At 35.9% G+C, this 15,000-nt stretch overlaps 2 protein-coding genes across 4 annotated transcripts in view; one reads left to right on the top strand and one right to left on the bottom strand.

Moving 5' to 3' along the window:
- The window catches only part of LOC122265621 (uncharacterized), a 13,593-nt gene extending 3,539 nt beyond the window's left edge, over nt 1–10,054 (top strand). Inside the window, exons 5-15 of the mRNA XM_043035006.2 lie at nt 1,023–1,269; nt 1,381–1,537; nt 1,672–2,162; nt 3,100–3,183; nt 6,236–6,378; nt 6,986–7,124; nt 7,279–7,430; nt 7,549–7,653; nt 7,787–7,865; nt 8,143–8,279; nt 8,385–10,054. Of these exons, the coding sequence (XP_042890940.2) occupies nt 1,023–1,269; nt 1,381–1,537; nt 1,672–2,162; nt 3,100–3,183; nt 6,236–6,378; nt 6,986–7,124; nt 7,279–7,430; nt 7,549–7,653; nt 7,787–7,865; nt 8,143–8,279; nt 8,385–8,486 (1,836 nt within the window). The 3' untranslated portion in view covers nt 8,487–10,054. The remainder of the gene's footprint in view (nt 1–1,022; nt 1,270–1,380; nt 1,538–1,671; nt 2,163–3,099; nt 3,184–6,235; nt 6,379–6,985; nt 7,125–7,278; nt 7,431–7,548; nt 7,654–7,786; nt 7,866–8,142; nt 8,280–8,384) is intronic.
- The window catches only part of Gtpx (phospholipid hydroperoxide glutathione peroxidase Gtpx), a 6,097-nt gene continuing 689 nt past the window's right edge, over nt 9,593–15,000 (bottom strand). For 2 of the 3 annotated variants that reach the window (XM_043035007.2, XM_043035008.2), the window contains exons 2-6: nt 12,845–12,909; nt 12,510–12,583; nt 12,244–12,388; nt 10,678–10,908; nt 9,593–10,314 (exon numbers count right to left, since the gene is read on the bottom strand). In XM_043035007.2, coding sequence (XP_042890941.1) covers nt 10,279–10,314; nt 10,678–10,908; nt 12,244–12,388; nt 12,510–12,583; nt 12,845–12,909 — 551 coding nt within the window. In that variant the 3' untranslated portion in view covers nt 9,593–10,278. Of the gene's footprint in view, nt 10,315–10,677; nt 10,909–12,243; nt 12,389–12,509; nt 12,584–12,844; nt 12,910–13,613; nt 13,704–15,000 lie in introns of those variants that run through there. The other variant, XM_043035009.2, reaches the window with a different exon arrangement.

The following is a 15,000-nucleotide window of genomic DNA, read 5'->3' as shown; positions in this document are numbered from 1 at the left end:
TATTATCCTATTTATCATTACTATTATCATTATTTTATTGTTATTATCATTGTTATTATCCCTATTATTATTATCATTATTATTATCATCATCATCATTAGTATTATTGTTATCATTATTATCATTACCATTACCATTATTATCATTATCATTATCATTACCGTTATTATCATTACCGTTATTATCATTATCATCATTATCATATATATTTGTATAATTATCCGACAAATATACATGATGATGGGCGCACACACACACGCACACTGCTAAATAGCTATAAAAAAAACTATCAACAAAACCATTAAATAGATAACTTTGGTGTGGCTAATGGTTATACACTGTAACAGACCGAAAACTAGCGCAACCAATTGCAAGTTTGCCGACTAGCAAGATCTGATTCATGGTGCTGTAACATTTGTATAAATTTACACCCTGTCAATATAGATTTTATTCCCCGGGGATATATCTACGCCTGGTTGAAAATCTCTGGTTTGCCGAGTTTAGAGTGATATTTATGTTTAGTGACAGATGATGGAAATTGTCCTCATAGTTACCATGAATACCGTTTTAAATGTTCAGTTTCAAATTACAAACACAGATAGAACCACTCTCTCCTTGATGCGCGTGCAACGGCTGCAATATGCCAATATGGCTGCTTTGTGCTGCATATAAAGAAAGAGAAAAATAAAGTTCATTTTTGTTTTCTCATAATATTCCTGACAGAATGAGTGTAAAGAACGTTATGAACTGATATGGACTCTATAGTAAAATTATAAGACTCATAATATAGTAAAACACAAGCAGTTAACCAAGAGAGTGATAAAGGCCAAGATAGGTCGCGTGCCGGTCCTTGCCTCTGAAATAAAACCTATCTGGTGTACCGCGCAGGTGGCATTGATGCCCGTCTTGTGGTCAGAACAAGCAAATGAATACTCCGTATTCAACGGGTTAAGTTACTTCGTGTGATTTGATATTTTTGTAGTTATGCATATATCCGTTCAGAATTCCCCTCCATTTTCCAGAATGTTACAGTTACGTCCTCGGGAGTGGAGCTAACCTTCAAAGGAGGCCCGGTGATTTTAGATGATCTACAGGAATCTACGACCTGGCGACTGTGGGCCCAGAGCCGCAAACATACAAACCAAGCCTGTACTCGCCCCCGTGAAGAAGGACCTCCTCAAAGAGATAGCTACATCCCCGGGGAGTCAGCTGCTGGAGTTGACCTACAGTGCACCCCGACCTTTACGGAGCCTAATGAAATATATCAAGGTAACCTGACAACTGTACTCTCACGCACACACACAGGCACACGCACACATATACGCACATGTGTGTGTGAGTATGTTACATTTGATTCTATGATTTCAATCTAAATAACAGGTCGCGATGTCGACGAGACCGATACAAGGCAGCCGGAGCACTTCGGTGTGGAGTTCAAGGCGCAGGTATCTAAGGGCAAGATATCCGTCACGTGTCGATCTCTTTTAGGAGAACGCCGTCTCCTCACATACGCTTCGACGGAGGTGTCTGGTGCCGGGTAAGTTTACATGTTGTTGGTCAAGCATTCAAGAGACACACTTGGTGAAACAGTATCATCTTAACTGATATCGTATTTAGCTGAATCTAAATCTGTCAGAGTGAACATTGTCCCATCCTCCCTTTTTACACTAGCAAGTGGATGTTGCATCTCCCGACTTTGAACTTGAGGCTGAACGCCAGTTCAACCTCCTGGCGTGAATATCTGAAGGATCACAGTTATTTTGAGGCGGAAATGACCAATCTCATCACAAAGACTAGCATTAGAATCACTAGTAAGGAAGTTCTTGTCCGGCAGAGAGACAATGTAGATGCTAGGGAAAAACAAGTTCAGGAAGAAAAAACGGCAAGCGAGACAGTTCACAGCCACCCTTCCAAGGGAATGGAAACCGGCAGTGAAGAAGACCTTAGCGGTAACAGCAGCTCTCGGAGCGATAACGAGCGAGGACTTGACGAGGACCTAGTTGGGGGAGACTTTCAGGACACGGAAGGATCTTCCGGAGGATTTGACTTTATCCCGACAGTTCTACCTGCCAATTGCATCCCTGGATCGAAACGCGTGAAACAGGTCCAACAGTCTGTCAGTAGCAGCATATTCAACATGGAAACTAACATGACTATTGACGGTAAATACAACCCTTGTTTGTGTACAGTCAGTCCCTATGCCCTGTATTATATCCATCCTTTTACCGTTGAGCTGTTTTTTTATGAATATTACATTTCTTACTTTGCTTTATTTTTTCATCTATTCGTCTCTAAGGTTTGTTTTCGTTAACCTGATTATTTTTTGCTTTGCCGTATCCCATACCCATGAAATAGATATGCACGTTTCTTTGGACTCTGGATGCTCTTTCACTTGACATTCTTATAGCAAAACTATTTTGTACCATAGCTCCTTCAAAAAAAATGTTTTCATCTTTATCTTCCAGTCAGAAATGTATTTACCAAATCATGAAGGCGTTGCGTTGATAGGTCTATATTATGTAAATGCTAGAGTATTTTGTTTTTTGCCAATATTGTGGAATTAGATGCTGAAGTCAGCACGGTGTCGCAGCTGATGAATTGTATGTAACAGACAAATAAGTTAATCGCTTCTCTCTCTACCAACTTGTCTGGAAAAAAACTTACCAGATATCGTTTTTTCTCTCGCTGCTGATATTTCATCTTATCAAATCATCTTAGTTTACCATTGTATTATACTTCTCTGCTCCTATGCCCTTACCTTTGCTGCACATGATATGTTACTTTTTTCTGTTCGGGTTGATACCCGTTTTCTATACAGCCATTACTGATCATGCCATTTTTTTAGAACTATGTCAGTGTTCAGTAACTGACAGCACAAACATAGATATCCATACAAAAATTCAGACGAATATTTTAGATCTTTTTAGATGTAATTTTCACTGGATCACAATATAACACATTGTTCTAAATGATGTATTCGCATTTGTTAGCTACAATCACAGACGAAAAGATTGTTGTATGTTCTGATGTATATTTCTTGCCTTTGACCATTACTTTTTATGTCCTTCTACGCATGCTCCCGCCCTTCGCCTTCCCCAGCCACGCCCACCGGAGAGCATATCATCGGCATCCTCCAGAAGGCCTCGCTCCCCGACTGCCCGAACCTCGGCTGGGCCCTCAGGCGTGAGTTGTCGCTTGCTTGCTTCACCTGAGATGTTTTTTTTCTGTTGCCACAACCATTGTTTTTTGCTGTTGTCGTTATTAACTTCATTTTATCAGTACATAGTGTTAGCATTATCATCATGTCTGGACATTGTTTTCATTATTAACATTATCAATGCTATCATTATCATTAATATAGTAATGATGATTATGATTATGATTATCATCATCATTATCACCATTATTAGCATCCTCACTATTGTTATAATAATTATCATTAATGTTATTATTATTATTATTATTATTATTATTATTATTATTATCATCATCATCATCATTATTATTATCATTATCATTGTATTATTATCATTATTATCATTGTATTATTGTTATGATTATGGTCATAATCGTCATTATCATTACCATTATCATCATCGTTTTCGTTATTATCATCATCATCATCCTTTTCATCATCATCATTATTGTTATCATCATTGTTATTATTATTATCATCATTGTTGTTATTATTATCATCATCTTATAATAATTAATGATCATCATATTTTTTTATTATCATTATCACCATCACTGTAAGAACTAAACTGTCTCAAAAATGAAGACTATATTTTGAAACGGAAGTCATAATGACATGGGAAACCCAGGCCACACTAATTAACACATGAAATGGGTCGGCGGCGATCAGGAAGGTTTCACATACTCATTCAGTTTATTTAGGCCGAGAGAAAACTCTTTTGAGAATTACGTTTAAATAGACATAATGGAAATGAAATAGAATGAAGATTTGTAAGAAATAAAAACTTTAAAAAGACATTACTCGAGTGAGTGAACTTTGAAAAATCGAAAGCTTAACCTACTAACCTTTTCTCTCTGATCGAAAAAATCAAAAAGTTACTGTAGTGAAGAGAATGATTTTGTCCTTTTATTTATTTTTTCCAATAAACGGATTATTGGGACTTCTCTCTCTCTCTCTCTCTCCCTCCCTCCCTCCCTCTCTCTCTCTCTCCCCCCCTCTCTCTCTCTCTCTCTCTCTCTCTCTCTCTCTCTCTCTCTCTCTCTCTCTCTCTCTCTCTCTCTCTCTCTCTCTCTCTCTCTCTCTCTCTCTCTCTCTCTCTCTCTCTCTCTCTCTCTCTCTCTCTCTCTCTCTCTCTTCATCTCTCTCTCTCTCCCTCTCTCTCTCTCTCTCTGTCTCACTCCTCTCTCTCTCTCTCTCTCTCTCTCTCTCTCTCTCTCTCTCTCTCTCTCTCTCTCTCTCTCTCTCTCTCTCTCTCTCTCTCTCTCTCTCCTCTCTCCTCTCTCCCCTCTCCCCCTCCCCCCCCCTCTCTCCCTCTCTCTCTCCCCCTCCCTCTCTCTCCCTCTCTCTCTCTCTCTCTCTCTCTCTCTCTCTCTCTCTCTCTCTCTCTCTCTCTCTCTCTCTCTCTCTCTCTCTCTCTCTCTCTCCCTCCCTCCCTCCCTCCCTCCCTCCCTCCCTCCCTCCCTCCTCTCTCCCTCCTCCCTCTCTCCCCCCTCTCTCTCTCTCTCTCTCTCTCTCTCTCTCTCTCTCTCTCTCTCTCTCTCTCTCTCTCTCTCTCTCTCTCTCTCTCTCTCTCTCTCTCTCTCTCTCTCTCTCTCTCTCTCTCTCTCTCTCTCTCTCTCTCTCTCTCTCTCTCTCTCTCTCTCTCTCTCTCTCTTCAGCTATGAAACGTAGATATTCCAAAGTCACTACACAGTTGCACATACTGCTTATGCAAAGCTCTTAGAGATCAGATTCTCGAGTTGCACAAGAAGAGAACCCAAACCATGAAACACGATTTTATGTAACTAGGTGATGCAATAAATATTCGCGCTATAAAGATGGGCAACTTCAATGAAATTATTCAGTTAAAATCCCATAAAAATGAGAATGAAAATTTATGAAGGCAAAAGCCATTTTAATCCCGAGAATACATCACGCCCTCACGCTCCTGTTGCTCTTATAATTACTATGCTTATTTTTACCACTACCGTTAATGTTGCTCTGCAACTGTTACTTATTCTATCACAATTGCAAGTGCACTTGTTATGTCCGTTACCTTTATAATTTTGTTATTTCAGTTTGATACTTTGTAATATTTGTAACATGCCTGGTATGTTGCTATTTGTACCAGTAGTGCATTACTCCTTTTATTCATAATCATTAAATCCAGAATCTTTCTGACTGTGGTTGACGATTATGTAGTTTTTTTTTTCTTGGAAGTGTAATAATATTGTATGTAGTTCTGTCAATCATGTGCCTTGTAGTTTTTTTTAGTTTTTTTTTTTTCAAAGTGTTCCATGCATTTGTTCAATAGTTAATTGTTCATGGTATCATTTACACTTTTAGCTTTAATGTCTTTATAACTATTCATTGATTTACAAGCTGGGGTAATCTGGTCGTTTAATTGCACATTTTACTCTTTACCCATCATTCAGTTACCTGAAACGGAGAAATTAGTCTAGATTTTATTCCGTTGCGTGCTTTGTGGATTTTCCATTCATATGCGAGTTTCATATTCATCTACCATTAGTTATATTCTTTGACTGAGAAAGCATGAAATCCTTCTACAATTTACATTCCCTTTGGTTGATTTGCTTCCCTTGTCTAAAGGTTCTGTGATTGCCAATGCGGTTTTCTGAGATCATGTGTGTTTTCCCTTGAAGTGTTTTCTTCACGAGTATGGGTCGCAATTGCATTCGGATCTGGAGCTTGATATCCATTGCTATTTTGTTGACCATGCCATCAGCGCCGATTGTAACATACTTTTTTGCATGGAATCTCTGATCATTTTGAATTAATGTCATTAGTAAATGTAATATCTTAAACCCTCTGTAGCCTATATGATACTAATCAGACTGATATGGCTAATGTTGACTTCTGCTTTACATATGTAAAGGCTGTTAAGATTTTATTGGAGATCTTTCAGGATATTTGATATATTCGTTCACAGTGATCAGCACCACTTCCACATGAGGCATCTGATCAGTAACTGTTCGTTTGCCATTGCAATCTTCAGCATCAGCCTTCACCAGAGTTTACCTGCGTTTCTCTCTCCAACAGAAATCTTCAATTTCTCATCAAGCTTCGCCGGATGGGAAAACGTCGTGAGCCAGTGGTCGTGGGGCAGCATGGTGGTCGAAGCGCAGTGGGGTGTCAGCTTCTTCCAGTATTATCACAAAATATTCGCTTTTAACACTGACCAGGTAATTTAATAATAGTGACGTGCATGAGCCGTGTTAGATCAGTGAGGTCCAACTGCGGGCCAGCGAGTACTCATAATGATATACTGATCCATTCTTTAAAATAAAATTATAGTATCTACGACTTAAAGGCTATATACGTGAATATACAAAGTAACTAGAATGGCAACGTTTCATATCCCACCATACATCTCAAGAAATGAATAGCATATATTTCTAGACAAGTTCAAAACCCTTAAAAATATTTGATAATTTAATTTGAGGTCGTGCAATGCCTACCGTGTCAGAAAAGTTGGACCATCCTGCGTTGAATTAAGCTCCCCACTCTATGATGCCAAGGTTCTTCGCCTCCAACACTCTCGCGGCAAACGACAACTAGTGAATCGTTGGACATGTACTTTAATATTATATTTTCTTACGCTTTGAGGGGATAGATAGTGAGCGTGTTTCATTTAGTGTAAACCTTTGTCAGTTTTATGCAGGAAGCATACTTTATATAAAAATATGTTGGAAAAATTGCCTGATCAAAAATTTTAATAAGTTCACGGCAGTACTTAAAGTGTCCGTTTTTTCTTTTCTTTTCAACTAATCGTATGAATTGATTTCTCAGAATAGCCCTCTGCCCAGCACACACATCATTTTGGATTTCCGTGATTATAAGGAGTTCCAGGTAAAGGCTAAATGTCCAACACTAGGGAAGTCATTAGTCTTCAACCTTCACACTGACGCAGATCATCATACTTTCATGGGTAATAAGATAACTGAAGCATATGGTATAGATTAACGTTAATCTCAAGTTCGTTTATATCTCTAAATATTACCTATATGTTTTATCTCTTTCTCCCCTTCCCCTCTTTCCATCTCCCCTCACCAAAGTTACACTAACGCTGTCTGGCCCCACAGTGAGAAGCGTGAATGAGTTCATGCCTCGTGACTCAGTGATTTTCATAACGGTTGACGTTGTGGCGATCAACGATGACTTGGCGGTGACGTGGTATTTCGACGAGGAAAAAACGTTGTTTGTTTGGAACAAAATCGCTGGGACTGTGATCGAGGTTTGATTTCGGCATTAGGAATGATATAATTATGTGTATAATTATCTACATACATATCAGAAAAAAATATACATTCTTCAAAGTATAATTCAAAATGTTTTCTTTCATCCAAAACTAGGCTTTGTCAAGCACAAGATTCTGCGGTCAGAATTCGGTTAACGAAAAGATCGAAAAATTCATCATGGATATATTTGATGCAACATCTATTCATCTGATGCCCGAAGTTAGTAAAGCTTTTACACTCCCCTATTTCTATTGCTGATTTGCACATTTGCAGATATGACTTATAAATATATGATGAAATTAGAATCCATACTGTTGAGGCCGTGATATTGAAAATGCATATGTATGGATAGGTATGGTCGCTCGTTAACTTAATGAGTGAAGTGGAGGAGCTTAAAGATCTCAGCATGCTTCTCAAGGAAATGAACCAAGGTAAGCAACAGGATATGATATTTCACTCCCGTTTGAGATCCACGTCTTCAGCTGATCTTGTCCCAGTCATGTCACATTTTCTACCCTACTTTTTTACATTCCTTCCTTCCTGAAACGCTTTCAGCTAATTTTGACAGACTCCAGTTAATACTGTCATTCATTAACATCCTTTATTGCAAAATCTCTTCTGTGTTTTATATACTGGTCATACAGCTTACCATCTTACCTATTCTACTTTATGTAGTATAATCATGAATACAATTTTTCTATTTAACAGATGTTTTTGAGTTTTCGTCTCACTGGTCAAATTTGTTGGCCTTTGGGTACAAAGTTGGAATTTTGGAAGCTCACCCACAAGGCGTGGGTGTGACAGTGAAGACAAAAGGCATCATCCAGATGTTCTACATTGCTATGGTATGTCTGTATATGACACTTTGATTCTAATCATTACTCTGTACAGCATATAGATAATAATCAGGCATTATAAATTCATTAGTTAAGATGTTTCCATCTTTACAGGAATCTGTGAAGCCATTCTTAGGATGCAGCAGTACTTGTGATACTACCCATCAGCTGTCTCGCTTGATTGAAAACTTCATAGCCTCCATCCACCACTCCTAAATGACATCTCCATTCTCTCTCATGTGTTATTGTGTACTTTTCCTGAAGTAATAAAGTGACTATGGTTGAAACAATAATTAAAATAACCAGAACCACTCTAATTATGATGACAAATTGATATTCAAATGCTTCTATTTTATATTCATAAAATACAATGCGAAATTTCACCAAGTACAGTATCAACAAATAAGTGTTTGGAGTAAAAACCTGTATAATCTCTTTGTGGTTATTACACAGGTAACATTCACAGAAATTTATGTTCTGCTATATGTTATACAATTTACATTTAGTATGCCATGTTTTGAAATTTGCACTCTATATGGTAAGTTTTGTATAAATAATACATATAATACATAAACATTTGTAGCAAGCAAAAAAGAAAGTAAAGAATTATTATGTAATTTTGTACATCCATTATTGAAATCACTGAGGAAATATAAAAAGATTAAGCAAATTTTTAAATCTGTATTTGTTGAACATTACAGCAACAATTAATTACAACAAAACATTGTTCTTCAGCTTAAAACATCACAGGAAGTTTACTGGTCATGGATATTTCAATAAGCTGTAGGAATGCATTGAATTCCTTTCACAGACTTGTGGACAAAAGGATGAAGCAAAACTGGTGAACCATAAATGAAATATTGATTGAAATAACACAAATATTTCATTACTATACAATATAAGTATAAAAGTAATCATAGTTTGCCCATCATTTGCATTTAAAAAATTCAATTTATGGATAAATTGTTCTTATTCTTTTCTTTGTAAATAAAATAGGGTGTACAATCTATTTCTCCTGTATGACTATTTCCTCTTTAGTTAAATATTATGGTGAATTAAAACTGAACTGCTCTGAGTCAGTATCAATACCAAAACCATTTTGCTAATAGATTAAGTCAGGAATATAATAAAATAGTTATTGTATTTTAACTTCATATCTTATTTACTAATCCCACATTTCACTCCCTTCATTCCACTTACAGTTTCTTTAACATAGCTTTTGCAATTGATCACAACATTGCTTTCTTTATTTCAGTAATTTTGAAATATCAAGAAGATGGATGCTATAGATATCCCTTTTTATTCAGAATATTCTAAATAGGAATACTTATTTACAGTACCGGATTTAGATTTAATATGCCAATCTCTATTCCAAGACCATAACACAATATTTTTCCACTACCAAAACTGTAACATTTGCCCTCCACCAAGGAATTTTATTAAATATTTTGTATTCTAGTGCAATTTTGTTTTCCATCAACATTCCAGTATAATATAATAATGCTAGTATTTTCCTCATCAATCATGTGAACTTTAGGAGCATAAATTACTCCTAAAGTCCTGGTCCACATTTATTGAGATTCTTTTAACACATAAGAATAAGGTAGCATCTGATGGATGATATCTTTTACATAAAGGATGAACTTGATCACTAAAAAGTATTTACCTGATATAATCAGACTAGATATGTAAACAAGTATTCAATTACTGGCACAATGTTAGCTGCATTATTGTTACAACCACTACTAAAAAATACAAAGAACTTACATGGCACTCTTAAGCAACCTCTTTTCAAAAGAATAATAGTAAGAAAAGCAACAGAGGAAATGAGATATTATATCTTCCAGTATACAGGTCTCATAAGTTAGAGTTTGCCTGTTAACCTTCACTGTACATCTTATTGAACCTGTTGCCAAGCTTACTTGTTCATGATGTTCAAAGGATAAAAGATTATCCCTGCATGTAATCTGTCATCCTTCTTGCATCATTCTTCTTGGTTGCTTGAATCTTACATATACTTTTGGAGGTCCTTTTCAATGGCTGGCTGTGGAAAGAACACAAAGAAATATCAGTTTTATGAACTATACATATATACATTGACTCCCACACAAACACACACAAACAAACAAACACACACAAACACACACACAAACACACACACACACTATAAATACTATGCTTGAAAGTATATAATTTATATATACAATTGTTTTCCTACAATTGTGCCAACATGAGAGACTATTCTGTCATTTATATATACATAACATAGTAATACATAAATTCCATAGCACACAATAAGCTGTAGGAATGCATTGAATTCCTAAATTGACAAATTTATTAAATGTTAACAGTTTACAATTTCCCAAGATATATGCATGGCACACTGCAGAAGGACAGATCAACTTACAATCGGATTTGTTTGTGGAGAATAGCGAGCTACCGGGTTTCCTTCTTTGTCAACAAGGAATTTGGTGAAGTTCCACTTGATAAAGTTGCCGAGTGTGCCCCCTTGTTTTGACTTCAGGAACTTCCACAATGGGTGGGCATCATCGCCATTCACTTTGATTTTGGAGAACATGTCAAATTTAACTCCATACCCCTCAGCAAACTTCTTGATTTCAGCTTCAGTACCTGGTTCCTTTATTGAGGTGAAAGAAGAAAATTAATATCAATACATAATATTCAATTAATAACATGAAGAGGAATATAACCCATTGATGCTGGAAGTGCATGAAAACATCCACTGTCATCTATATTGTCTTTGATTAATTTTCTTTACACAAGGAGGGTTTCATTAGCACTTAAAATTATCAGTCAGCTATGTAGTAAGTCTACCTCATCTCAAGTGTTTACATTATTCCTTGAATTATCAGAAAAAAAAAAACTGTTATCATTGCTATAATGATAATGAGGATAGATGATTATGATTACTGATGGTGATGATGACTGATGACAGTGGTGGTGATTGGGGAGGTGCACTGCCTGGAAGGCATTTTCCCCATCCCTCTAATTTTTAGCTAGTGCTGCCAGTGTTGTAGACCGCCTGTCCTGAATGCCAGCTAGGTTGTTAAGCACCCTGTCCACAATAGGTTAATAATAACAACAAAATGTTCGTACCAATAATATTAGAAATAATCCCCCCCTACAAATCAAGGAATGGGGTAACCATGTGAAGTCAGTTAGGTCTACTAATTGGTTCACCGGAGACTAAATGCTAATGGAACCAGCTGTGCAAAAATAAAGTATACTAGACCATGCATGTCCTAGGAATCAATGAGTTTCAACAGAAAATTAAGGCAGGTTAGAATAAATCCTATGTATTTCTACTTATTTAGACAATGGAGATTATAATGTAATAAATTTAATAATAATAATAACAATATAATAATAATAACAATGATAAAAGTAATACAAAATACTACATATTTACTCACACATTTAATTATTAATTCCAAAAAAGGATTTCTTTGACATAAATAAGAATCTTTTAGATGACTTTATTCTGAGTATAAACGTAGACGAAAAAACGCATGCATGAATACAGAACTGTTATTACATCAAAAATACAAAATTTAGCATCTTTTATTCCTTGAATTATCAAGGGGTGGCCCATTACTGTTTTATTCCCTACTTATCATCAAACATAAAAGCAAGTTTTATTGCTCTTGGTCATAATTGCACTTTTTACTTTGCCTTGAGAAATGGGAAATATTATTTCCACCCCCAGCTCATTCAAGCTACCCTTCTATTCTGCATTAGCGTGTGCATGTGGGTGCACGTGCGGACACTATATACTTCACAATAAGCATAAGTCCTCAAATCTGATATTACACTTCCCGGACTCAGAAATAATTCCACAGGGGATGAATAACCCAAACAGATTTCACCCACCCAGACACATTTCCAGCATCATTGGATTAACTACATCAGTTTATAAAATGATGGCATTAACACAAAATTCATGCACAAATACCTGGCCTCCAAATTGGTTGCAGGGGAAGGCTAGGATGCGCAGGCCATTGGCTTCGTACTTCTCGTGAAGCTGCACCAGTTCGGTGTAGTTCACGGAGGTCAAGCCTCACTTGCTGGCCACATTGACTATGATACAAGGATGGTCCCTGAGAAATATGAAAAATTTCAATTCTCCTCCCAACTCAATTACTGGTCATAAAATGGGTGATAATTCTGTAGGTCAAATACACAAAAATAGAACATCTGAAATCACATCTTAAAACTTACTTATATTTTTCCATTGAAACTTCATTGCCATCAATATCAACAGCACTGAAGCTATAGAAGGCTGATTCAGAAGCCTACAAAAAAAGAAGAGCCATTAGTTTCTTAAAAATTATGAAGCTTAAAAAGTCTTGATCAAGTTATTCCCATAGCTTTTGGTACACCATAGAAAAGTGAAATTGCTAATATATCAATACTACTTTTACATCTGAGAAAAATATATAAATATTAAAATTTTCCAAATACTAAGCATAGAAATATTCATAGAATAACTAGGTAATTTACTTTGATGACTGCAATCAAAGTTTAGAATAAAGCCAATCAAAATGTTATCTCACCATGACAAGACTTCTTGAGAAAGATGCCAAGCTGGCACCTCCACCTACAGCTAACAAAGTCTGAGCTGGAAAAGATGTATATTTTGTTACTTTCACGATAAAAAGTTCTCCATTTTTGTTTGAAATATCAATTATATAAAGCAATGAGGTATCCATTATATAAAAGCACTAACTTCCATCAATGTTATCATCTCACTCAAGTACTAATTGTCTGATGACGATATCTCTCTCTTCGCCAAGGTCAACAGATCTACTAAAGTATATGCATACAAATGGGAAAAAAAAACATAACTACACCAGTCCCACCTGAACATGTAATTAACTTTTATTTATTACCAAGAACAAAGTTGAAGTATATCCAATCCAAATCCAAAATTTAAAATCATATCAAAATTGTATTCTAAACAATCTATAATCTACCTCTCAAACTATTCCTAAAAAGATGTTTTACATTAAGATTGGAATGCTTTGATATCTGGGTATCAAACCCGTAAGTACAATGCTTATCCAAAAATGTCAATCATAGATGCTAAAAACGTCCCTAAATCCTAATACAAACCCCTTCCCCATTGCTCTATCATATCCTTTACATGTCAATGAAAGGGAAACTGAATTGATGCTTATCAGCAACCAAGATATAAACCTCACTACATGCAATTTTGGGTTAGTATCTACAATAAATAAATGAATACATAAATAATCCAACATGATTTATCTTTGTTAATGCCTCTTACCTATATAACCCAGCAATAAAAGTATTTATGCTTACAACTCAAAGATTACAAGATGGAGAGAGTGAGTATGAAGTGTGTTCAACTCCCAGTCCTTCAGCCAACTGGAGATGAGTAAGTGATATCTGCCAATACTACTGACTCACCAGTTGCCAACTAAACCAAGAATATCATTTCTATCATCAGACTATGTTATTAAATGAAAAATATTTAGTCCTATTAGAATTAGTCTGCTAATATTATGTCTAATTAGTAGTTTATTGTCAGATTTTCTTTATGAAAACAATAAAAAGGCCCAAAACATTACAAGAAAGCCAAACTCAGTCAAATGTACAAAGTTTGCAAAGATCATGTGTTCCTGAAGTCAACTGTTTTCTTATGGAATCACATTGAAATCTATTAGCAAAATTTCAGTCTAATGTATTCATTTCTCTTTCAAATTTCATTTAAAAGATAAAAAGGATTAATTTATATGTATTTATTGTGCTTTTTCTACTCTAAATATGATGGCCTGTATTTTGTTAGAACAATATCAATTTGATAAATATTCAAAATAACTAGAATAATATCAATCCATGAGTGTGTTTTGAAATTTTAAAATCTCTTTTTCTGTATCACCACAAACTATTAGTATGCTGTGAAGATAAAAGGGGTTCCACCCATCTATTAAATCCTTTCTGGGAAAAATGGAGTGCAGGAGAGAGCCAGGAGAATGCATTTGAATTCCTATTTAAACACAAACCTATGGATTTCATTGCTCAGTTGCAGATGATATTTGCAGGAAACATTCTTTTCTTTGTAAGAATGAGGTTATATTCCAGAAAGTTTTACATTACTTCATACTTTACTGTACTGCAGTACATGTGGGAATGCTCACATATGAAAATGTGATATAACTTAGTATGTATTTTATTTCTTAGATTCTTAGCTTTCCACTAATACCATTAGCACTAGTCTACATGAAATAAACTTGTGAAGAACTTCTGTTAATAATTAACTTGGCCATGGCTTTACATGAATGCTTGTCAGTATGAGAAGATTCTAGAGAAAATATACTTTTTATCTTTCCCTAATTTTTAACCAATACCTTCATTTCAAAACTCTCATGCTACTGTGGTGGTTGTTATTCACAATGGAACTGCGTCAAGCAATGGTTCGGCCTTCTTCCCACTCCAGAAACACCATCATACCTTTTCCCACATACATCAGGCAAGACATTTGTTTGTCCCTGTCTATATCTGAATGATATCCCGATAGCTCAGGTTATTGGCTGTCTGGCAAAATGATAAATTGAAGAGTAGGGGGGGGCACTATGTTTTAATAGTTCTGCAAATTTCAATTAGCAAATAAGGGCTTACCCACTTTTAGCACTGTTTTTACAAGAGAGCTGTTTTCAGTTTCCCTTTCTGATACCACTATTCTTTC

Source organism: Penaeus japonicus, unplaced genomic scaffold, assembly GCF_977035675.1.
Source record: "Penaeus japonicus unplaced genomic scaffold, GWHDUDI00000001_assembly GWHDUDI00000006, whole genome shotgun sequence".
Classification (NCBI taxonomy): domain Eukaryota; kingdom Metazoa; phylum Arthropoda; class Malacostraca; order Decapoda; family Penaeidae; genus Penaeus; species Penaeus japonicus.
Note: the sequence above shows the minus strand (reverse complement) of the source record. Positions and strands in the feature narration are given on the sequence as shown.